The following is a 20,171-nucleotide window of genomic DNA, read 5'->3' as shown; positions in this document are numbered from 1 at the left end:
CATTAGTTGTTTCATCGATTTCGTAGAAATTAACGTTGTCGGACTTTGGTCGGAGTCGGAGTGAGAAAAAAATCGAGTTTGCTATTTTGTACTTCAATAATACTCCGTTTATTTGTACAACAGAGTGGTTTTCTTAAACTAAATGCATCCTTTCATGATGCGGCGTATTTTTACATAACTTTAGGTTCCAAAACATCGATCGACAATTGATAGAATTTAAATTCTGGGGAAGCACTGCCTTGGTAACGGTCGCTAGGAAGCATTTTGTTTTGTTGAATGTCGATAGAAAGTAATCCACCGAAAGCGCATCCCATTTTCACTCTATCTCCTCGTTAGCAATATTACGAATTTCAAGAATGGAAAACGAAGAATCTGTCCCAGATCAGAAAAGTCCCAACACTGGGCAATCGTCCGCCGTCACCAAAAATGGAGCTAGTCCGCAGTTTCTAAGTTTGGTGGAATCGGCATTACTGGAAGGACGTTCCCATAGCATTGTGGAGAGCTTCGTGCGTGATAATCGTTTTCGCAAAAAGACGTAATTCAACAGCATGGCGTTGCGTGGTGCAAATCTAGACTATTTATTTGTTCCTCTTTCGGTTTCTCATTTTAGCATTCCATTAAACTATGCGGAGGATAAGGAGAGAATACGCATTTGTTTGAACAACGCGGATAAACGAATTGCAGAGCTGATGCGCGATGGGCTGGAACTTATCGAGGATGTGCGAGTGGCAAGCGATAGGCACGAGGTGGAACGCCGCATGGCTGAAGCGGACATTAAGGAGAGTGAGTATGAATACTGTAACAATCACGAAGAGCAAAAATGTTAACTATTCGTATGTTTTAGGTCTCCTGAGTAAAATTCATACCGAGTCAGTAGATTCGGTCGCAAAATTTCAAACCACTTATGAAAAGTGGACCGAAATTAAAGACCTGAAAGATCCCATGCTTATGAATGATGAGCTACAGCTGCAAAAGAATCGCGTGGAGGAATTGCTGAAGCAAAAGGACATCATCATTGCCGAATGTCGCAAAGAACTGCAGGCAGCTGACGATCGGTACGCAAGAGACATACGCAAGCAAATTGTCGATATCCAGAGTCTTGTTCATCGTGCAGATACGGAGGTGGAAGCGATGAAAAGTATTCTTAAGGAAAATTTGGATCTTATTCAAGGGACAGGTAGAAAAAGCCAAACAAAACGCTTAATTGGTTGTAATGATAATACGTATTGATTCAATTGCAGTTGAGGAGGAACGTGTAATACTGCAAAATGCTGCGAATTTCAACTGGAATGATGTGTACGCCAAGCGGGCCACCAACGAGCGTATTAAAGTAAAGCAGAAGAAGGAACGCGTAAGTTAGATCGCTTGTTATCATAAATATGCACCGTAACGTCCGATTTGCTCCATTTGCAGTTGCTCGCTAACCTAACCGAAATTGAGCAAATAGAGCTGGATTACGTAGAGACAACGCGTGCTACCAGAATAAAGCTGGACAAAGACACTCAGGCACTGGCAATAGAGCTGCAAAAGATTAAAACAAACACCACACTCAACTCGGAGAAGCTGGACTACAGTTTCCAGGTGTTGAAGAAACGGGAAGATGAAAACCTGATGGTAAAGAATGCACAAAAGCGTCGCTTGGCTAAGTTGCACGAAACCATCTTCACGCTGCGAAATAAGCTGAAAGACACAAAAATGACCTATTACATCGAGACGGAAAAGATGGCCAAAGTGATAGAAAAGTTGCATCACAGCGTGGATCATATTAGAAGCAAACTGGAATGCTCGAAGAAAGCTTATGATAAAAGGGTATGAAGTTGTTTCGGGGTTTCTTTAAATGGATAATTAATTCCCATTCTTTCCGGCTAAGGTTCGCTCTATTTGGAATTTGAATCGCGATGAATGTTTTGAAATTATCCAAAGCATATCGGCAATAGACAAGGTACTCGTTGAGCAACATTTAAACCGGAAGTGGACCAACAATTTGGGCGCCATATCGGATCTGCTCTTCAACTACGATCCCTTGTGTACGCCTAAGCTCCCCAGCACAGCCAAAAGTAGGAACAAAAAGGTGTTTTATATTGGAAAAAATAGATTCAGTTATTTATTTGGCTTTTTTGTTTTCAGCCAAGCGAAGTTTAACCAACTCGAAAGAGGAAGAGCAGCACGATTTCTGTCGGTTGAAAAATTTGCTAGAGCAGTCGCGATTTTTGAGCGATAAAAAGTTGGAGGTTGCATTAAAAGATCGACAGATTGATGGTTGCGGTATGACGCTGATTTGTATGGACAACGTGTTGAATGCACTCGGTATTGATAGTATGGATGGTGTTCGTCAACTGCAGTCCACCCATTCGGATGTGCAGAATTTAAATAATGTCGACGAAGCGTGCAGCACATCTGAAGTGAGTTTTGCCGAATCGGTAGAGCGAAGATTGTTCGTTTATGTCGTTTTAATTCACCATAACCCCCATTACAGATGTCCTCAAGCGATAACAAGGAGATCGAAGTAAATCATAAAGCTCTTACCACTTCCCGTGATCTGTTGGCACTTAAAATGTTCTGTGAAGACGACGATGAAGTGTGAGTATAATTTCATTATTTTAAAAGTGATGTGCGCGGTAATCTAAAACATATCACCCAATTTAGGTTGCAAGGTCAAAGCGAAGTTAAACCCGAACCGAAGTTAACCCTCTCCGATACGCGCAAATTTTGGGCATCTTTTAAAAACATTTTCTTGCCAAATCAGATGAAAGTTTGGGACACCATGGAAGAGAGTTTGAGCAAGTATCTTCAGGTACATGGCATGACAAATTTACGTTTTTGGCAATTTATTGACTAATGTTTTGTTTCTGTATTCACAAGGTGCTGCGTGAGAGGCAATCCTTAGATGAGGAGTGCAGTTTCTTGAGGAAACAAAACCAAGAGCTTCAACATATTATGCAAAAGATGCTCATCAAACCGTCGAACGACGATTTTTAGCAACCGCTATCAAATCATTGTGCATGGTGTGTGGTTTTGAATAGATTAATGTTTTTCATTTGATTTAAAACTCTAAATTAATCTACGTGTGTGTGATAAAATAACCCCTTATCATTATACTACATCTTATCGACAAAATAAAGTAAAATCCCGTCCCAATTTAGCTTATCAATTATCAATTTGCACCATACCAACCAAACTTAGCTTTTCGAATCGTGATTTTGCTGCGATGGCAACGCAGGCAAATGTCAAGCAGGTGTTTTGTGTACAAGTGTGCGTGCGTTGTTTACATGGCATATGGAAAGTAGTGTCATTTCGTCACTGACGTTTGCGAATGGTGAAAAAATAATACACAAGAAAAGTGGTGCACTTGGTTGGTTGCAGTCTGTTGCATATTTTGCCGTTAAAGTGTGTAAAAACATCCTTGTACAGAAGCTTGTCCATTGCGCCGTTGTTCCTAATCAGCTACGACATTCCGACACCGTTCCATGGATGCTATAAACAAGATTTATTCGTCCGTTTCGCAAACGGTCTCCACCCTCTCGGCAGTGTTTCTGGGAAATCCGCTCACGAAAGATTATGATATCGCAGAACATATTGGTTCTGCTGGAACAGGTAAGCTAAAATGAGGAATATGCAGTCAATAGTGATTCATTTTGATCTTGTTCCAATTCGGAACTTGAAGACCATTCCCAAAAGTTTGTGTATGAATCATTAGATTGAAGGATTCGGCAGGCTGCAACCACATTAGTTTATTAACACTGTTTCGTTATTTTTTTTTTGCAACCTTCTTCCTAGAACTCGTCTGGAAAATCTACACAGGATGTAAACGTTCGACGAAGGAGACAGCCTCAATATTCGTGTTCGATAAGAAACAGCTAGAACTGTTCACCAAAGACGAGCGAGAGGAGATCTGTGAAAACATTCGCCGCGGTGTGGTACAGCTGACGAAAATACGTCACCCGCAGGTATTGACGGTGCAGCATGCAATGGAAGAAAGTCGCGATACGATCGCTTTCGCTACCGAACCCGTGGTGGCCAGTTTGGCGAACCTTCTCGGGAACACAACGAACGTTTCCAACACGGGATTACTCTCCGAGTACAAGCTGTCGGAGTTTGATACAAAATTTGGCATATATGAGCTTATCAAAGGGATTCAGTTTCTGCATGACGAAGCACAGCTGGTACATCGTCATATCTGCACCGAAAATATCATCGTAAACAAGCAAGGGATATGGAAATTGTTCGGCTTTGGGTTTTGTTGGAACAAACGGGTTCCCGGAACACCGGTGGCAAATCACTACTTCAAAAGCCGTCTTTTGGGTAATCCAGGCTCCAAATGGACCGCGCCCGAATTGATACTGGAAAACAGCTGCAACGATTCAACCGATATTTATTCTTTAGGTAATGTAAATTATTAAAAATGCCACCAAATATGAATCATTTTCCCTGCTAATGTGTGACTGTATTGTGCACTCTACTCCATTTTAGGTATATTAATTTATACAATCTATTCACGAGAAAACATTCCGTCTCCGGATGCATCGTCAGATCTGTACGGTTATAAACAATCCGTTACAAAGCTTAGTAACCAAGGTCCACCGAAGCTTACCGCCATTCCCGAATCGTTACGCTCGGAGGTTAAAAAAATGCTTAGCGTTAATCCTCAGGCTCGACCGACGTTACAGTCGTTAATTCAGGTAAATGGTGCCTAAACCAAATTCGCTTCTTTTCAAACTAATCCCTAATGGTTTCGTTTTCAGATTTCGTACTTTTGTGACAACTATGTGCAATGTTTAGACAATTTAGAAACGCTCTTCCCTAAGGATAATTTAGAAAAGTCAGAGTTTTACAAACGACTCGCCCACATCATTGGCGATTTTCCGCATCGCGTAAGACTGTACCGCATTCTGCCACTGCTAGTGAAAGAGTTTGTTAACTGTTCAATGATTCCGTTCGTACTGACGAACATTCTGACCATCACGGCCAGTTGTACGAGGGCCGAGTATATGCAGCACGTTAGCTCCCATCTACGGCCAGTGATGTTGCTCGACGAGCCAGTACAAATTATGCTTATATTCTTTCAAAATCTCGATGTGCTGCTGAAAGTGTGTCCATCGGAAGAGATACGGGCTAGTGTGCTGCCACTTGTCTACAAAGCGCTCGAATCAAAATCGCAACAGATCCAGGAACTTTGCCTCTCGATCATCCCTTCGGTGGTTGTGCATTTGGACAAGAGCACGATAAAAAGTGGCCTTGTGCCTCGCATCAAAACGCTCTGCTCCGGAACAAACTTAGTATCGGTGCGGGTAAAATGTTTGCTGTGTCTTGGCCAGCTGGCGGCTAAGATAGACAAGTGGGTAATGATAGATGATATCGTGTCGTATCTTCCGTCCGTCAACTGTCGGGAACCGGCGGTCATTATGGCTATCGTTGGTAAGTAATCATTCATGAAGAAATAGATTTACGATTTAATGGCACGGCCGTACGCTTGCTTTACAGGTGTCTACAAAGTATCGTTCACAACGGATGGGCTAGGCATTCCAAAGGATGTGCTGGCCTGCAAGGTGCTACCACATCTCTTCCCGATGACCATCGTCAATGGACTTTCGCTGCAGCAGTTTAACGCCATCATTGCTTTGATAAAAGAGTTTACCCGCAAAATAGAGGACGAGCAGGGCGATAAGCTAGGCAGCAGCAAAGCGTCAGTTACGTCGAGTGCCAGCAGTTCCAGCTTGCAGGAAAAACAACCATCATCACAACAGTCCGATTTGCAGCAATCGTTTGGTAGCTTAGGGTTTGGAGGTTCCGATTTGTACGGTGATTTTATGCAATCGCCAACGATTACTGCGAACAAAGCGCCACCACCGGTTCAGCAACAAACACAGCAGCGCACGGTAACATCTCCTATGCAGCCACAGATTCCCCAGTTGAAGCCGCTTCAACCGCAAACGTAAGCATTTATTTACAAGGGGAATACGAGTTAAAGTTTGGTAAGAAATTCTAACTCACAAATGATGTCTTTTTAGCACACTGAACTGGAACGTTCCTCCGGTGGCAACGACAGCCAAGGAAAATAGCATCAAGTATAACCTTTTCGCACAGCAGCAAAACTCCTCCGCGATGCAGATCCGCAACAAAGATCCACCGCTAGCGCTACCACCACCGGCCATTGCGGTGCCAATGCCGGTAGCACCGATTGCTTCGACCATGTGGATGAACAGCAATGGATCGTTGGTGACGAAAAAGCACGAAATGATCTCTCCAACCAACAGCAACCCGTACGGACAGCTGCAACCACTAATTCCCACTCCATCGCAAGCGGGTCAAACATCCGGCAAGTCAAGCACGAGTCCCATGCTTTCGAAGGAGGACATAATGGAATTTTTACAGAAATAAATCACACCGCAACATAAACGAAACGCTTGCTACTACCGCATGAGGCACCATCGCTTATTAACTGTGCTGCACACGTTGTTGTTTGGTCCCGGGAATCAGATACACTTAATCTTAATGTTTTTTCTTCTCGTCGGTTCGCGGCCACACGCAAAAGTTAGCCAATAAAAAGAAAACCATATTCACGGCTGTACTTAAACGCGTTTGTTTTCTTTCCTTGCATTACATGAAGCAGCAGAAAACTTCCTTCATTTTTGACTCGCCTTATCATCGTCTATCCATCATGGTACAAATGGATTGATTAGAAATTTATTTGATCGTTTAGAAATCCCAGTCTAGCAGATACAGACGAAAAGAAAAGGGGAAATTATAAAGAGCGTTAAATCTAAAAGCTACAACAAAATTTATTCCAACAGCCTTTCCGTTTCATCGTGTTCAGGGGGTTTTTTGTGTCCCTGCATACGGCTGTATGGCTCTCTTTGATGGGTGGTAGATTATTTTGCGTGTTCTAGCTTAATTTGTCTAAGAAGTTCACTTGCGCACTACCGTCCTATAGTATACAATCCCTCCCCAGTTTAATGCATGTCCCTTGGTTGTTTTTTGTTTGTTTTTGCACAATTTCAGCATTTCAAATGCATGCTGTCGCTACGAGGTTACAGAGCCACGGTCGCTAAAACTACGGTTATATCGTCGGGCTTTCCACCTGGGTCGGGCGAAAGAGAGGTGGAATTAATATAGTTTAATTTTAATTATAATTTAAAAAAAATACGTACCCATTGCATTTATATTGTTTCTCCTAGCGTTTAGGGAAAAAGGTGATAGAAACTTGCTGTCGAAGGATAACGATCGTGCCATAAGCGCGATCGAATTTGCACACATTTGTAGTTTAACTTGGTCGTTCTCTCCTTCCACCTGAAACATATTTAAATGTGATACTTAAATTAAAAGTGTAATTTATAGAAAGAAAATAACAAAAAGTTAACAAAATATGGCTAAACAGAATAAACATGTTGGAAAACGAGCTGTAAATAATTGGAAAACTAATAGCTAACTAAAATTTGTGCAAAACTGACTCATAAAGACGATAGCACAATAAAACTAGTATGAAAATTGACTAAATTAGCTACAAACAAATGTTCTTTTTTTCTTTGTTCTCTGTCTCTTTTTCTCTCGATTGAAGGAGGGAGATATTTAATAAAATCAATTATTTAAAAATAAAGCAAAATATTATGATAAAAGAAAATAAAATGTTTCTTGATTCTCTTGAAAATGTATGTCAGACAAAAGTTGCGCTATAAATAACCGCTTGAAACATTCTTTCACTATACGTCATCAAGGGAGTATCACGTGCCAGCGAGGGGGGATTTTTTTTTTGTTCAAACCAGCCTACTTACCCGCTGTAGAGTGTCGACTAGCAGCTTGATCGGTACATTATCGAACACACCGTCCGTCGCGACGAGGATGACGTCCCCGTTGCACACTGGAAAGGTGGTTGTGTTGGCCGACTCGGGCCTATCGCTTAGCACATCGGTATGGCCGGGCGGGGGTAATGAGAGCTGGAAGGGTGTGTTGAAGTAATGTTGCTGCTCCTCGCTGCGATGCACTATTTCACCCTTTCGTACTATGATGAAGCCACTGTCGCCGATGTTGGCCGTGTAAATGCTACTGTCTTCACGATTAAACACCACTATACACGCAGTACTGCTACCTGTGAACGCATGTGGCCACAAGGGAGCACCGGATGAATGAATGGAAGAAAGGTGCGCATGTAGGGATGGAAAGATCGGCATTAATGAATGTTTTTTTTTTGTTGTTGCACTGAGCAGATGCGTAATCATGATCAGCCCAGTATGGGACAGTGTTGTGCAAAATGGTCACGGTCACACACTGCGCTTTCGTTCGATCAGCGAGAATGAGACGGAAGGGCGACGGTTGCACAAGCGAGCCAGAATGAGATGGCTATTTGTTTGTTCTTCGTGACACGGGACCCGCTACACTTACCTAGGATACATTTTCTGTTGTCCTGCAACTCCCGAAACCCGGACGCAATCAGATTCACTGGTTTGATCGGATCGAAGCGGGAAAACTTTACCAAACGCTCACAATTCCTCATCAGCACCATCGCAAACTCGCCCGGATCAATTCCATAACTGCGCCATCCGCCGACCCCATCAGCGACACCTGTCAGATGGTGAACGAAGGAAGCGAAAATTACATCCATCATGCAACAAGGGGAAGGAAAGGACTCGTGGCACAACAACACTTACCCAGGACATCGGCTGTTTTGGTGTTAGCGATGAACCACGCATCATCTCCCATCTTACCAGGCTTATACTTGGACTGGGCAAGGTTCTTTGGGAAGCCACTGACGACGGAGATAAAGCGCGAGTAGGTACGGGGTTTGTTTTCCGCAGTTGCGTTTGCAGCTTGCCAATTTTGGTGCAGTGCCCGTGAAAGCCATCGTGTCGTCCAGGATCGCATTATGGGTGGTACGGAAAATATCACTGAATCATGGACAGCCCACTAGTGGACGCACACACGGTCAAATCTAGCGAATATTGTACCAACAATCGTAAACAAAACTTTGATCCACTCTTGCCAATTCTTTATTCCAAAGTAGCAATAGGGCAGGTACGTTCATGATCTGTTTCCTGACAACTGCAGTGACATACAATTTTGACAGCTATCAGATATGTTTGAAAAGGCCTTTTTTAATTCGATCTCGGTAATATGTTGGGGGAAATATACGCAGCATTTAATTATGTGGATATTGCTTGAAATTATGTATTCAATGAAAACCTGAAATAGTCCGCATTTCCTCTGCAATCATCGCAAAAGTTGAATTGGAAAGATTGAAAGCTGCTGAGCAAGTGTGCAGAGGCCCTAACAAGTCTGCGTCAAACTAACTTAAAATGCGGCTTGCAATGTTTACCTATTTTATTCCTTATTTAGGTCACCAAGGTTTGTTCACGTGTCTGAAACAGAAAAATGCCCTATATTGTGGGAGAAATTAAACGCTGTGGCGTTGCAAAGGTCATAAAGGAAGAGGTTCCGGGGGACAAAATGAGTGAATTAATTAGAAGCATCCAATCGGTAAAGGAAGCGATGAACGATTTGCTTAGCGCCATCGTAGAACAGGAAGCTGGCTCGAGCGTTCCTATCAAAGCGCAAAACGAAAATGGTAAGAATGATGCTGTGCAGTTATATGACCGTTATGTTTGTTTTGTGAAAGTTTAGGAACACTTGTTTTGATTTTAGCTACTCCAGGAGAAGAAGAAAATAGTGATGAACCTGCAGAAAGCGATAATGATAGTGACAAAAAGCGTCAAAAACTGTAATGATGAAATTTAGGGATTGGATTTGTTCAACTTGAATTTGTAATTTTTAACGTTAAGAGTTAGTTTAGTTATTACGATTTTCAAATGATAGTCATAGGTAATAGAATTTTCATTTGACACAATTGTGCATATGCGCATGTCGAAAGATGTGTACAAATGCCCGTTGCTAGGATACTATTATTTTAAAATAATTTGGTGCTTATAATACGCGGAATACAGATTTCAGAATCATTATTGAATAGACGGTAATAAAAGTAAGAGAATTACAAGGGACTAAGCATCATGTCTGACTTATCGATGCCTAATTTTCATTCAATTGAATCGTCAGAAAGTGAAGATGTTAGTGATACCACAACTAGGGGTAAGTAAGTAAAACTTTCACCAAACAAGTAACATTGGTTAAGTTAAAGACACGACTACGTTGCAGCCTCGACGGCTGAATCCAACAGTCAGCTAGGCCCGAAAGCCATGTTCAATGAGATGGAGAGCGGTATGATAAACATTATCATTGAGGAAGCCACGTACAAGCTGATCGTTATCAATCGCGATGGCGACAAAACAAGTGCCCCGATCGTTCGAAAACCACCCATGCATGTACGATTCGATCCGGCATACAAAAACCAGCTGCTGAGCGAAAACATGGTTGTAGATTTGGCGATGGGAAAAATGATCTTGGTAAAGCTACAAAATGATGTGTACGTACGGCGCCAAACGAGCTGTAGCTGCTGTACGGTGTTTGACCTTTCAATTCTGTTTCTGTTTCGTTTAAGCTCAAACTTACGCAAGCTGCTTTCGGATACGCATACGGAGATGGCGGAATTCGGTACGTTCGAGACGCTGCAAACATTTATGGACAACGACATACAAAGCGAACAGGAAGAGCTGATCCTGATACGGGACAGCATTTTGAATGAGAAGAAGCTGAAACTCTTACAAACGCAGCTTGAAGGCGTCAACCGGGAATGCAAGAATGTGCTGAAACAACTGGACGATGAAATATTCGATCTGGAAACAAAGCTGAAAGATGCACGCATTGAGAACGACATCAAAACCAAGCTTGTTCAGCAGTGGGAGCGTACACGCCACGAGCAGGCCCGCATTATCATTCAGGGCAAGGAAAACGATCTCGTCCAAACATCGACACAAACAAAGGCAAACATCGAGCGTGAGCTGCGCCTGAAAAGTGAGATTGATGGTAAGCATACGCGGATGCATTTTCTCCCCCTTTCCAGTTATCACGCCTTATCAGGAACAATCATTTGCTACTGCTTTTTTCCCCTCCCTCGGTACCAAAAGTTTACATCAACTACTGTATCGATCAGATTAGCGAAAAGATCGCCTTTTGGACGGATAAGTATCAGCGTGAAATTAAAGCACTGGATGCACAGATAGCCGAACACAAAGATAAGATCGTGAACCTGAAGGTGCAGTTCGAGGAGATGACCATACTGTTTAAGCATCGTGAGAAGGATTTAAAAATTTGTGCCGAATTTATGAAGGAGCGTGAACAGCAGCTGGCGCTAGCCAACAAACAGATGCGTTCGGCGATCAAGATCCAATCCTGGTGGCGAGGCACCATGGTTCGCAAGGGTTTGGGACAGTTCAAGCGCAAGAAAAAGCAAAAACCCCAGAAGGCACCGAAGAAAGGAAAAAAAGGAAAGTAAGAAAGGGAAAAAGGGAGTAAGAATTTTTGTTTTAACCAGGATGTGTTTGAATTTATATATGCAAAACTAGATTCGCTACACGAAAAAAAAGACTGAAAGGACCTCACAAGGCTAACCTTACAAGCATAGTATATGGCATTCATTTAAATCTTCGAAGTTATTCAAAGTAAATCATGAAATACATTATGCTTTTATGAATTAATATGAAAATGAAATGATATGAAAATAAAAAAAAAACATTTTTAGAATATTTCGAAAGATATTTGGTGTCGGGGACGGTCCGGCTGGGATTTGATTGGAGAACTACGAGCCCCATTCGTTTATAAATTCTTTTGTGATAGTTCTGTAGGGTAATTCAAGTGAGTCCTACCCTTCCAACTTCTATCCGCAGTGTAAAGGACGTTCAAATACCGGAGACATCAGGTTTCCCATGATTACATGTTGCTTTTACAACAAGTTCTGATACGGAATGACCACAACCATACATTTGATCATGTAATCTGTAATTGATTTGGGGATTTCTGAGCAACGCCAACGCTCATTGACCAACATTAACATTACTGTAGAACGTTTGAAATAATTTTATCGATTTGAGGATTTCATTTACGGTCAGTTTGTTAATTTTAATTTCCCGACTGTTGGGCGTTAACCTAAGGGACACAAATATAGACTGATCCTCAGCAGATCATCAAATGGAGATTTCATGTTTTGTTTTTTAGGAATTAAAATAAAATTATACCTTTTTCACAAGAATCCTATAAACTCGCTGTTCAATATTTGCTCTACTTACGGATGAGTAGTAAATCAAGTGATTATATAAACTAAAACCAAGGACTTCAAGTCATGTTTCCATTTTAACACAATTGACCGTACATTAACCAGACGCGTACAAACCAATCAAACGAGTTCTGGTATTGTATTTTTTCACATTCCTCCGGAGGGCAACGTACTGGATAGTTCCCAAGGTGGATCCGTTTATTGAAAAATTGCATCTTAATTATTTGCCAATGTGATCGATCGTCTGATAAGTGTTGCGTGTGCATATCACATATTGTATCGCATCATTGTATGCACCATTCCTCCTACTGTGAAGGTGCTGAATCGGATTGGACAATAAAATAATATGCACGCCAGATCTGAAGCACGTTCCATTCGCGATGTAATAATGCCGTTATTGGTTGGGGCTTTTTACATCATAAAGCGTGCTAAAGCAGGGAGGAGGTCCCGTCGTACGTCAAGTGCGTTCTACTACACACGTTTTGCCCAGTGGCGGGATAGCGCATGGTTGCGTGTAATTAACACCTGCCCGATGCTAGGTGCGGAAGTGTTCTCACGCCGTACGCGGGTTCAACCGCAGGCGTCCACGGGTCGGGAGTTCAGTAGCATGTGCTGGGTTGAATAAATTACACCTAATGATGGTGCGTCTTTATCGATCTGCGTTTGATTGTTGATCTGTATTCTGTGCCTTTTCTTACGCTATCAAACGCAACGATTGGAAGTCCGTGTGATATAATCGGTCGAAACGGTGACAGTACTAGCATACGAAAACGAAGCAATAGTTACAGTATTGTAGGAGGAAAAAAGTTTATTTCGAGTTACTATTGCAAATCACTTCATCGGACGACGGCGCAGAGCGGCGTTCCAAACGGATCAAATGTTTCGTATTCAGCTTCATTATCAGCGACAGTGAAAACTTAATATCACTCAGCTTGATGTCGGTCGCGATACGATACTGACGCACCACGTGGCAGAGAAATATCTTCATCGAGATCCAAGCATACTTCATGCCGATACAGTTACGCGGCCCCTGGCTGAACGGTATGTACGCATAAGGATGCCGTTGGGCGCACCGTTCCGGCAGAAAGTTGTCCGGATTGAACAGCTCGGCATCAGGACCCCAGATCGTTTTATCACGATGGATTTTCAGAAACGGTATCAGTACGATGGCACCGGGTGGAATTGTAACGTGTTGCGCTTGCACTTCTTTCGTGGGTAGGCGTGCGATCAGCCCCGTAATGGGTAGAAGACGTAACGTTTCCTTCAGGAACATCTCCATGTAGGTAAGCTTGGACAGATCCTCGTACGAAATGGGTCCGGTCGGTGCAACGTCCATAATTTCTTGGTACACTTTCTCCTGCCAGTCGGGATACATGCCGAGCGCTAGCATTGCGTTCGAGAGCGTCTGTGCGGAGGTATCGTTGCCAGCGAACATCATCGTATCGATGTGCTGCTGGAACCCGTCCTCATCGATGTCGTTGGCTGGGTCGTGCGACATTTCTTCCAATCGTTCGATGAAATTCTTCCCCCTCGGTAGCTCCTGTTTGTCCTCCGGGTCGGAATCTTGCTGCTCGTCCTGCGATTTGCACGGCGACTGGATGGCTTGACGCATGTTTATGATCTTTAGAAGAGTCACAGAAGCTTAGTCGCTATACACTTCCCAAAACGTTGCAGCATTACATGCTTACCTTTCGGGACATCTGCTTGAAAAGTTGAAATCGTGTCTGTTCTTCCTTGAACGCGGAGGTCATTCTGTACACGAATTCTGGATACAACCAGGTCTTGTAGATGCGTTCGAAGCAGCTAGTAAACATTCTGAAATTTGGTAATTACACTTAGTGACTCTCTTGGAACTCGAAGATCGACACTTACTCTACGGCGTTACTGCTATATTCTTCCAACACTTCCCGCTTCTCGACACTCAGGTCCGCACCAAGTGTTGTCGAGGAGATCGTGATCAAGGTGAAACGAGCCAACAGTGTATGCACATCGAAACATTCGCTCGACACTTTGTCATTTAGCTCGCGACTAAACTCTTCCGCCTTTGCATTGAGCGTTGGTACGAAACTTTTTAACACCGCAGGAGAAAATGACGTGTTTAACAGTTTACGATGCTTTCGCCATAGGCCAGCAGGAGCACCGAACAGCCCTTTGCTGAGGCGGAAGAAGTGGTACTGGTCTGGTTTCTGGACGCAGTCGGGCGAGCGGAGAATGTCTTGTACCATAGCCGGTTCAGCGACAATGACTATTAGGTACGGTCCTAGCCATGCTCGCATCGGTGAAGGAATGTGATGCATTAGCTCCATAAAATGCGCGATCAATTCCAATGGATCCTTGCCAATCGTTTCCAGTAAACTGCCAATCAATGGATAGTCGAACGGGCCCGGTATTTGTTTGGCAAGCTCGTACAATCGTTTGCGCGATCTTCGAAAATTAATATAATACACAATGGCAAACACACTTATAAACACAAGCAGTATCATATTGCTGACGATCGCGGGTTGCACTGAATGAAACAACTTTCACACGTGGATGCTTGCTTGACTGCAAGGAGACAGTACCGAATGGCAATAGCGTCTCCCGTGAACTGGAAATTGCACCAGCCAGGGGAGATCGTTTTTATACCGGGCTAGAATTACGGGTTACACGACACGGTGAGCAGTACTCATCGAGTGGGAGGTGGTCACTATTGTAAACCTGATACGGCGATCGCGGTAAGTTTAGCAGTTGTGGAGAATGAGAAGTGTGCGCGAAAAAAGCGTGATGTTCTCCCATGTGTTTCGGTGCAGTTATCAGATATGCTTGATACTGGCAATTAGAGTAGCACAATAACAACATTGATCGTACAATTATACAGTGTAATTGAAAAACGATGCAATCTATTGTAATTGTCTTTTGGTGGGGGCTATAACGGATAGTAAAACGCTGAATTACTTTGCACGTTAGGACCACGCGTCCGATCGTCTTTATTCCTACGTTGTGTTTAATACAAATTTTGATACTTGTGGGCCGAAGCGAGCCATGTATAGGTCACAAACAGGTGTATCGTAAGGGAAGCATCCCAGGCAGACATTTTGGGAGGTTTTTTTTTTGTTTTTTTTTTTCAATGGATTTTGCGGATCTTCACGTTGTCCGTAGCCGCAGATCGATGAAAAAGATCATCTGAATAGCAGCGATCCCGTTACACACATGGACAATGCCTAAAGCCTCGGTGAGTAAAGCAACTTTCATTTTTTTTACAAAATATATGTTCTCTTCCTCTCTCATTCGCAGAAGCAGATCTTAAAAAATAGTTCGGATGTCTACAAACAAGGAGAATGCCTAAAACCTTGGTGAGTAAAGCAACTTTCCTTTTTTTTGACAAAATATTTGATCTCTTCCTCCCACATTCGCAGACGCAAATCTAAAAATAGATCGGATATCTACAACAGTCGCGCTGTTGTAAGGCTTTAGAATCAAGCGAAGGATCACACGCAACATCTTTTTTTCGCCTACGTTAAGGTCGGCTGACAGGTATTAAAAAACAGGTATTAATACGGCAGGACCGGGGTTCAAATCCCATCCGGATCGTCGTTCCCCCTTAGCAAGGACCTGACTATTCAGCTACGTGGTAAAATAAGACTTTTTTTTTTTTTTTTTTTTTTTTTTTGTTAACGGGGAGGGAACCTTCAAAAGGTACCCACCTCGAAGGGCGGCTTGCGGCTACAAACCAATCCCTCCGAGATGGGTTATGTGGGATTCATCGTGACGCTGGGCCCGAGAAGCGGACCCGGCAGCCGATGGGACCCTAACTAAACCACTCCTCGACCTGATCCGAACCCTGCCGATGCGCTTGATGTGCGTAGTACTCCATGCAGGAACGTTTGTGCGATGCACCCATCCTGTTGACGCGCTGCTGCTTTCCAATGCTGCTACTGCGTCATCCGTCCTAGTTGTCTCAGCTGCTGCTGCTGCTTCGTGCCTTCCTTCCGCTGCTGCTGCTTAATTCCGCCCGTCCGTAGCCGCTACTTCCGGTGGGGTCTAGCTCCTGCTGCTGCTCTGGTTACTCGTTGCTGCTGCTGCTGCTTCCGTTGTCGTCATCCTTTGGTGCGGTTACGGCGGTAGCTGTTGCTGTCCCGTTTGTTCCGTGTTCCGCCGGCGTTGTTGTCGTCTCCGTCTGGCCGTAGGTGGACTTTCCTCATTCCATCTCACTTGGAGGTTTCTGAAGATGGTCCTTGCGGCGGTCCGGACTGCTTCCCATGTGTTGCTGTTGGCACACATTTCCGCTGCAAGATTTTCTATCGTCAAGCGGGTGTGGCTCTGCTGCTGCATCTCGTGTTGGGTTCGAGCAAACCGTGGACAGTGGAACATTACGTGGTCGACATCTTCCACTTGGTGTTCACACACCGGGCAGTTTGGCGAGCCGTCGAGGATGCCTTTTTCGACGAAGTAGCTCCGGAGAAACCCATGCCCTGTAAAGAGTTGAGAGAGATAGAAATCAATTTCTCCGTGCTTACGATTTACCCAGGACATAATGTCCGGGATAATTCTCCTCGTCTTCATCCCCGGCGATCTCGGCTGCCCCGCTCCGGCTGTCCATTGTTGTTGCCAGCGTCCCATGGTCTCTTCCCTTTGCCGCTTTCGTATGTCTGGTCCTGGACTTCCCCTCGCTACCTTTTCGTCGTGGCAGCGGATGTCCTCCTCTAGGAGAAGGACTAACGGGATAGTGCTTGCGACCACGCAAGCGGCATCGTAGGAGACCGTTTGGAAGGCACTGGCCACTCGAAGAACTCCTGTGCGGTGCGTCCTCTGAACCGTGGTCCGGTGAACGTCCTTCTGAAGAAGCGTCCGTCCCCACGATGGTGCCGCGTAACGGACAATGCTATTCCCAACGTTAACCAAGGGTCTCCTTCTGCTGCTTTTTGGGCCACACTTATTCGGCATCAGAGCGGTCAAGACATTCGTGATATGGTAAAATAAGACTAGTAAGCCTGAAATGGCCGGCGTGACCTGTAAGGTCGTTAAAAGCCAAGAGGAAGAAGGAAAGTAATTCGTTCATTTATTAAAAAAAATTCTTCATAATAGTTCCAAAAGGACTAAAACTGTTACTTGAAGTTCATGATACTGGACTGTTCCGATTTTACATCTTGGCCCAACCATTACGTTCGCTGTGAATCGGCTTGAACACCTTACATCATATCCATGTATCCCATTTTGCTTGCGTGTCGCATCACTGCCGTAATTCGGCGGTTAACCACGTTCCCGCCAATCGTTAACGTGCACCGCCGAAAGCCTTCGCTATGAATGTCCTGCTCAAAGTAGCCACTAATTTCCGCACATTCCTCCTCGCAGCTCATCATTGTGGGAATAAAATTAAGCGCTACCATTGCACCGTACAGTGCGAAGCGGGAAAAGTGGTTGCGGAAATTCCGCTCACTGTACGGTTCCAGGCGTGGATCCGTCACCGGGCACCGTAACACTTCGCAGAGCGTTTGGAGCAACTGTCGATGGTAGCGGTGCAACAGCTCATCCCAAAACCGTTCCCTCAGTTCCGGCGTCATGTTCATGTACATGAAGAAGGATAAATCCAGTGCTGGGGATCCGTACCGGTTTTCCTGGAAATCGATCATCAGTATCTCGACCGGCGTCTGATTGGTGTAACGGAACAGCACATTGTTACGATTGTAGTCACCGTGCAGAATTACCGAGTAGATCGGATCACGATCGAGCAGCTTTTGCATAAGCAGCGACTGATTTGGCCCGTACTTGGTACGCAGGATGTGGATGTGCCGCTGGAACTGCTCGCTGTCCAGTTCGCCGGGTGTTGCATCAACGTACAGAAACAAACGTTCAGCTGCCAGCCGGAAGATCATGTCGTAGCTTTCGAAAAATATTGTACCATCCTGCAGGAAGTTCAGTGGAATGATCTTCTCCACAAGGGTGTCTAATGCTGCTGGATTCTGTATGCGCAATGCGTACGAGCATGCATGATACCGGGCAATGATTTCCGCCATCAGGGTAAGATGTGCCTCGTCCAGATCTAACCGTGGTCCGGTTCGGAAACCTTTCGGTGTGACATTTTCCATCACAAGAAACGTTTCGAACGTTGCACTATATTCGGGAAACTGTCCCATCGTGCTAAGGTAGGCCCGGGGGCACCATTCCGTCGCCCTGAGGGATGTTCCAGCTTCGGCAAGGAATGAATCAAAGTACGGCAGCACATTCGCGTAGATGTTGATTTCGTTCGGGAACAACACATGTCCGAGATTTTGCGTGCGGAAGCGATCCTCTCCCTTCATCACCTTCACCAGCAGTGGTACGGTGGATTCTTCCCTGGATAACGTAGATGGGATGTTTCAGTTTTGCGATAAGCTCGAAACGGTAAGATAGGTACTCACCCGTTCGCTTTGTTGCGTAGAATCAGCGTCAATTGGTGGATAGTTGACATGAACCCATCAAGCTGCTTGGGTGTTTGCAGTGTACATCCAACAACTTCCATCCCGCGGAAACACTCATGGTTGTCCATCACTTGCGTAACGAGACGCGTTTTAATGTAGGTTTCTTTCAACTCCATCACGCGAAAGAATGGCCCCACTGTCTTAGTGCTGACTGGACGGTGCGAAGGCAACTGTCCGACTGTGCTTATCAGTATCTATACACTTAGTTTATAGAGACCGTTTTACAACAAGCGCTAATAAACAAACACTCACATTCAGAGAGCGGCACAACTCTAGACTGCAACTGTGTCTGTTTACCGAACGACTTCAGCCGGTGTCAAATGACCGGCTACAAAACGTAGTGAGTGTGAGACAAGTGTGACTGCAAGTGTAATCGTATTCGGGCCTAGCAAAATATGCTGAGAGACAGAAATTGAACTCGTTACGTTTAAATTTTTACTACAAATTGAAAACTACTTGTACTTTAGATAAATTGTATTGATATTCACCAGCAAACACACAATTGACGATTGCTATCTACGTAGCGCTTAACCGATTCTCTAATAATAGATTCTGTGAATGTGAATAAAATAACAACCTGATTTGTTGTACACATGCAAACGAAACACGTCGAGTGACAAACTGCATGCGCTCAAACGGTAATCAAGCGATCAATCACAGCTCACAGCTGCAAGTGAACTAGGCGGACAAACTTTTGCGCTCAGTGTGTGGTCGTTCGCAAAGTTGGATGAATCAAGGTTGTTTTCTACTACTGTTTCCATTTGTTGATTTTATTGCTTTCAGCCTTGTTCAGAATCCTTCGTAATAAAGTTTAAAAAAAAGTTACACTTTTATTTCGTTTACTTACGAAGTGTGTTTTTGCACATATTGAAATGTTGACTAACACCTAACTAAATGTTTGTTAAGTGCACAAATAACTTATGCCCATGCTTCTGCTACATTTGGTTGCCTAACTTCTGGTAAAGTTGGTGCTGGGGTATTTATATTTAAAATTGATTGAACGACACACACAGCCGCTTGTTATCTCTTTGATTAGGCAGAATCATGCTTCTTGAAGCAACTGCACTCATCAAGCATTGGTGCTGGGGTTTTGAGCAAATCCTACTGCATGAAAGCAAGGAGAAAGATAAATAAAAATACAACCATCGGAAAGCAGCTGAAAGGCAGAACGATAATACTAGACAGGGCAGCAAATCGAGAGAAGCACAAGTTTCTACTGCCGCTTCCAGTGTTTGCTGCTAAAAGCCCCGAACATACGGATCGCAGTCGAGATCAGACGCACGGGTGCTATCAGTGAACAGATCATAACCACACCAAAGAGCAAGGAGGAAGTTTTGCTTTGTGAGAAAAGAAGTGATTAATCTACGAGCAATGAACAATGACCGGAGTAGCACGGGAGTACAACACGATGGAGGCGCCCCGCTATCGACCGTGCTGCAAAGTGGCTTTCGGCTTTCGCAGCCACTGCTGGAGAGTATTCTTCTTTGGCCACTGAGAGCAGATGTGACTTTGCTGTGCTGCATGTGTGCTGTATGAGGAAGCTGGTAGGGGAAGAATGCATATTTCAAGTGCTAACAAAT

General features: G+C 44.1%; 7 protein-coding genes across 10 annotated transcripts; 3 read left to right on the top strand and 4 right to left on the bottom strand.

Annotated features, from left to right (window-relative positions):
- Window positions 1-134: 134 nt before the first annotated feature.
- LOC125764690 (dynein regulatory complex protein 1 homolog) lies at window positions 135-3,185 on the top strand. The gene is made up of 10 exons (XM_049429197.1): window positions 135-535; window positions 611-783; window positions 845-1,177; window positions 1,242-1,351; window positions 1,414-1,809; window positions 1,871-2,057; window positions 2,128-2,402; window positions 2,477-2,580; window positions 2,647-2,794; window positions 2,863-3,185. The coding sequence occupies exons 1-10, from the start codon at window positions 357-359 to the stop codon at window positions 2,977-2,979; spliced, it is 2,022 nt and encodes a 673-aa protein (XP_049285154.1). The 5' UTR covers window positions 135-356; the 3' UTR covers window positions 2,980-3,185.
- Window positions 3,186-3,316: 131 nt separating this feature from the next.
- LOC125764685 (SCY1-like protein 2) lies at window positions 3,317-6,568 on the top strand. The gene is made up of 6 exons (XM_049429189.1): window positions 3,317-3,594; window positions 3,778-4,383; window positions 4,471-4,679; window positions 4,743-5,415; window positions 5,482-5,932; window positions 6,009-6,568. The coding sequence occupies exons 1-6, from the start codon at window positions 3,468-3,470 to the stop codon at window positions 6,376-6,378; spliced, it is 2,436 nt and encodes an 811-aa protein (XP_049285146.1). The 5' UTR covers window positions 3,317-3,467; the 3' UTR covers window positions 6,379-6,568.
- A 54-nt stretch (window positions 6,569-6,622) lies between these two features.
- On the bottom strand, window positions 6,623-9,010 carry LOC125764746 (protein phosphatase PTC7 homolog). The gene is made up of 5 exons (XM_049429317.1): window positions 8,643-9,010; window positions 8,377-8,556; window positions 7,770-8,083; window positions 7,149-7,287; window positions 6,623-7,078 (listed from the first exon to the last, which is right to left on the bottom strand). Exons 1-5 carry the CDS (start codon window positions 8,854-8,856, stop codon window positions 7,029-7,031), a joined length of 897 nt encoding a protein of 298 aa, XP_049285274.1. The 5' UTR covers window positions 8,857-9,010; the 3' UTR covers window positions 6,623-7,028.
- Window positions 9,011-9,280: 270 nt separating this feature from the next.
- On the top strand, window positions 9,281-11,627 carry LOC125764733 (dynein regulatory complex protein 9-like). 2 transcript variants are annotated; one of them, XM_049429296.1, is made up of 5 exons: window positions 9,281-9,556; window positions 9,634-10,074; window positions 10,141-10,408; window positions 10,484-10,908; window positions 11,010-11,627. In XM_049429296.1, exons 2-5 carry the CDS (start codon window positions 9,996-9,998, stop codon window positions 11,375-11,377), a joined length of 1,140 nt encoding a protein of 379 aa, XP_049285253.1. In that variant the 5' UTR covers window positions 9,281-9,556; window positions 9,634-9,995; the 3' UTR covers window positions 11,378-11,627. The 2 variants fall into 2 exon arrangements, with proteins under 2 accessions (XP_049285253.1, XP_049285254.1); XM_049429297.1 differs by having other exon boundaries at window positions 9,634-10,078.
- Window positions 11,628-12,936: 1,309 nt separating this feature from the next.
- LOC125764710 (probable cytochrome P450 313a1) lies at window positions 12,937-15,742 on the bottom strand. Its single transcript, XM_049429252.1, has 3 exons — window positions 14,027-15,742; window positions 13,843-13,969; window positions 12,937-13,775 (listed from the first exon to the last, which is right to left on the bottom strand). Exons 1-3 carry the CDS (start codon window positions 14,635-14,637, stop codon window positions 12,963-12,965), a joined length of 1,551 nt encoding a protein of 516 aa, XP_049285209.1. The 5' UTR covers window positions 14,638-15,742; the 3' UTR covers window positions 12,937-12,962.
- A 252-nt stretch (window positions 15,743-15,994) lies between these two features.
- Window positions 15,995-16,888, bottom strand: LOC125764760 (uncharacterized). The gene has a single exon (XM_049429340.1). It carries the CDS (start codon window positions 16,751-16,753, stop codon window positions 16,247-16,249), a length of 507 nt encoding a protein of 168 aa, XP_049285297.1. The 5' UTR covers window positions 16,754-16,888; the 3' UTR covers window positions 15,995-16,246.
- Window positions 16,889-17,270: 382 nt separating this feature from the next.
- On the bottom strand, window positions 17,271-19,370 carry LOC125764728 (uncharacterized). Of its 3 annotated transcripts, none has more exons than XM_049429290.1 (3): window positions 18,844-19,370; window positions 18,532-18,785; window positions 17,271-18,466 (listed from the first exon to the last, which is right to left on the bottom strand). In XM_049429290.1, exons 2-3 carry the CDS (start codon window positions 18,705-18,707, stop codon window positions 17,323-17,325), a joined length of 1,320 nt encoding a protein of 439 aa, XP_049285247.1. In that variant the 5' UTR covers window positions 18,708-18,785; window positions 18,844-19,370; the 3' UTR covers window positions 17,271-17,322. The 3 variants fall into 3 exon arrangements, with proteins under 3 accessions (XP_049285247.1, XP_049285246.1, XP_049285245.1); XM_049429289.1 differs by having other exon boundaries at window positions 18,532-18,989; window positions 19,080-19,370; XM_049429288.1 differs by having other exon boundaries at window positions 18,532-19,370.
- Between the last annotated feature and the right edge of the window lie 801 nt (window positions 19,371-20,171).

This window comes from Anopheles funestus, chromosome 2RL, assembly GCF_943734845.2.
Source record: "Anopheles funestus chromosome 2RL, idAnoFuneDA-416_04, whole genome shotgun sequence".
Lineage (NCBI taxonomy): Eukaryota > Metazoa > Arthropoda > Insecta > Diptera > Culicidae > Anopheles > Anopheles funestus.
Note: the sequence above shows the minus strand (reverse complement) of the source record. Positions and strands in the feature narration are given on the sequence as shown.

Bases quoted from the DNA above. Each gene is read 5' to 3' on its own strand.
- LOC125764690 (XM_049429197.1), top strand. From the start codon at position 357: ATGGAAAACGAAGAATCTGTCCCAGATCAGAAAAGTCCCAACACTGGG. The intron at 2,403-2,476 runs GTGAGTTTTGCC...CCCCCATTACAG, and splicing joins AAGCGTGCAGCACATCTGAA to ATGTCCTCAAGCGATAACAA. The intron at 2,581-2,646 runs GTGAGTATAATT...CACCCAATTTAG, and splicing joins TGTGAAGACGACGATGAAGT to GTTGCAAGGTCAAAGCGAAG.
- LOC125764685 (XM_049429189.1), top strand. From the start codon at position 3,468: ATGGATGCTATAAACAAGATTTATTCGTCCGTTTCGCAAACGGTCTCC. The intron at 4,680-4,742 runs GTAAATGGTGCC...TTTCGTTTTCAG, and splicing joins CGTTACAGTCGTTAATTCAG to ATTTCGTACTTTTGTGACAA. The intron at 5,416-5,481 runs GTAAGTAATCAT...CTTGCTTTACAG, and splicing joins GGTCATTATGGCTATCGTTG to GTGTCTACAAAGTATCGTTC.
- LOC125764746 (XM_049429317.1), bottom strand. From the start codon at position 8,856: ATGCGATCCTGGACGACACGATGGCTTTCACGGGCACTGCACCAAAAT. The intron at 8,084-8,376 runs GTAAGTGTAGCG...ATGCGTTCACAG, and splicing joins CAACAGAAAATGTATCCTAG to GTAGCAGTACTGCGTGTATA. The intron at 7,079-7,148 runs GTACGTATTTTT...CGCCCGACCCAG, and splicing joins AAACAATATAAATGCAATGG to GTGGAAAGCCCGACGATATA.
- LOC125764733 (XM_049429296.1), top strand. From the start codon at position 9,996: ATGTCTGACTTATCGATGCCTAATTTTCATTCAATTGAATCGTCAGAA. The intron at 10,409-10,483 runs GTACGTACGGCG...GTTTCGTTTAAG, and splicing joins GTAAAGCTACAAAATGATGT to CTCAAACTTACGCAAGCTGC. The intron at 10,909-11,009 runs GTAAGCATACGC...CGGTACCAAAAG, and splicing joins CCTGAAAAGTGAGATTGATG to TTTACATCAACTACTGTATC.
- LOC125764710 (XM_049429252.1), bottom strand. From the start codon at position 14,637: ATGATACTGCTTGTGTTTATAAGTGTGTTTGCCATTGTGTATTATATT. The intron at 13,970-14,026 runs GTAAGTGTCGAT...ACCAAATTTCAG, and splicing joins TATAGCAGTAACGCCGTAGA to AATGTTTACTAGCTGCTTCG. The intron at 13,776-13,842 runs GTAAGCATGTAA...ACTCTTCTAAAG, and splicing joins TCAAGCAGATGTCCCGAAAG to ATCATAAACATGCGTCAAGC.
- LOC125764760 (XM_049429340.1), bottom strand. From the start codon at position 16,753: ATGGGACGCTGGCAACAACAATGGACAGCCGGAGCGGGGCAGCCGAGA.
- LOC125764728 (XM_049429288.1), bottom strand. From the start codon at position 18,707: ATGGAGTTGAAAGAAACCTACATTAAAACGCGTCTCGTTACGCAAGTG. The intron at 18,467-18,531 runs GTGAGTACCTAT...TACGTTATCCAG, and splicing joins CTACGCAACAAAGCGAACGG to GGAAGAATCCACCGTACCAC.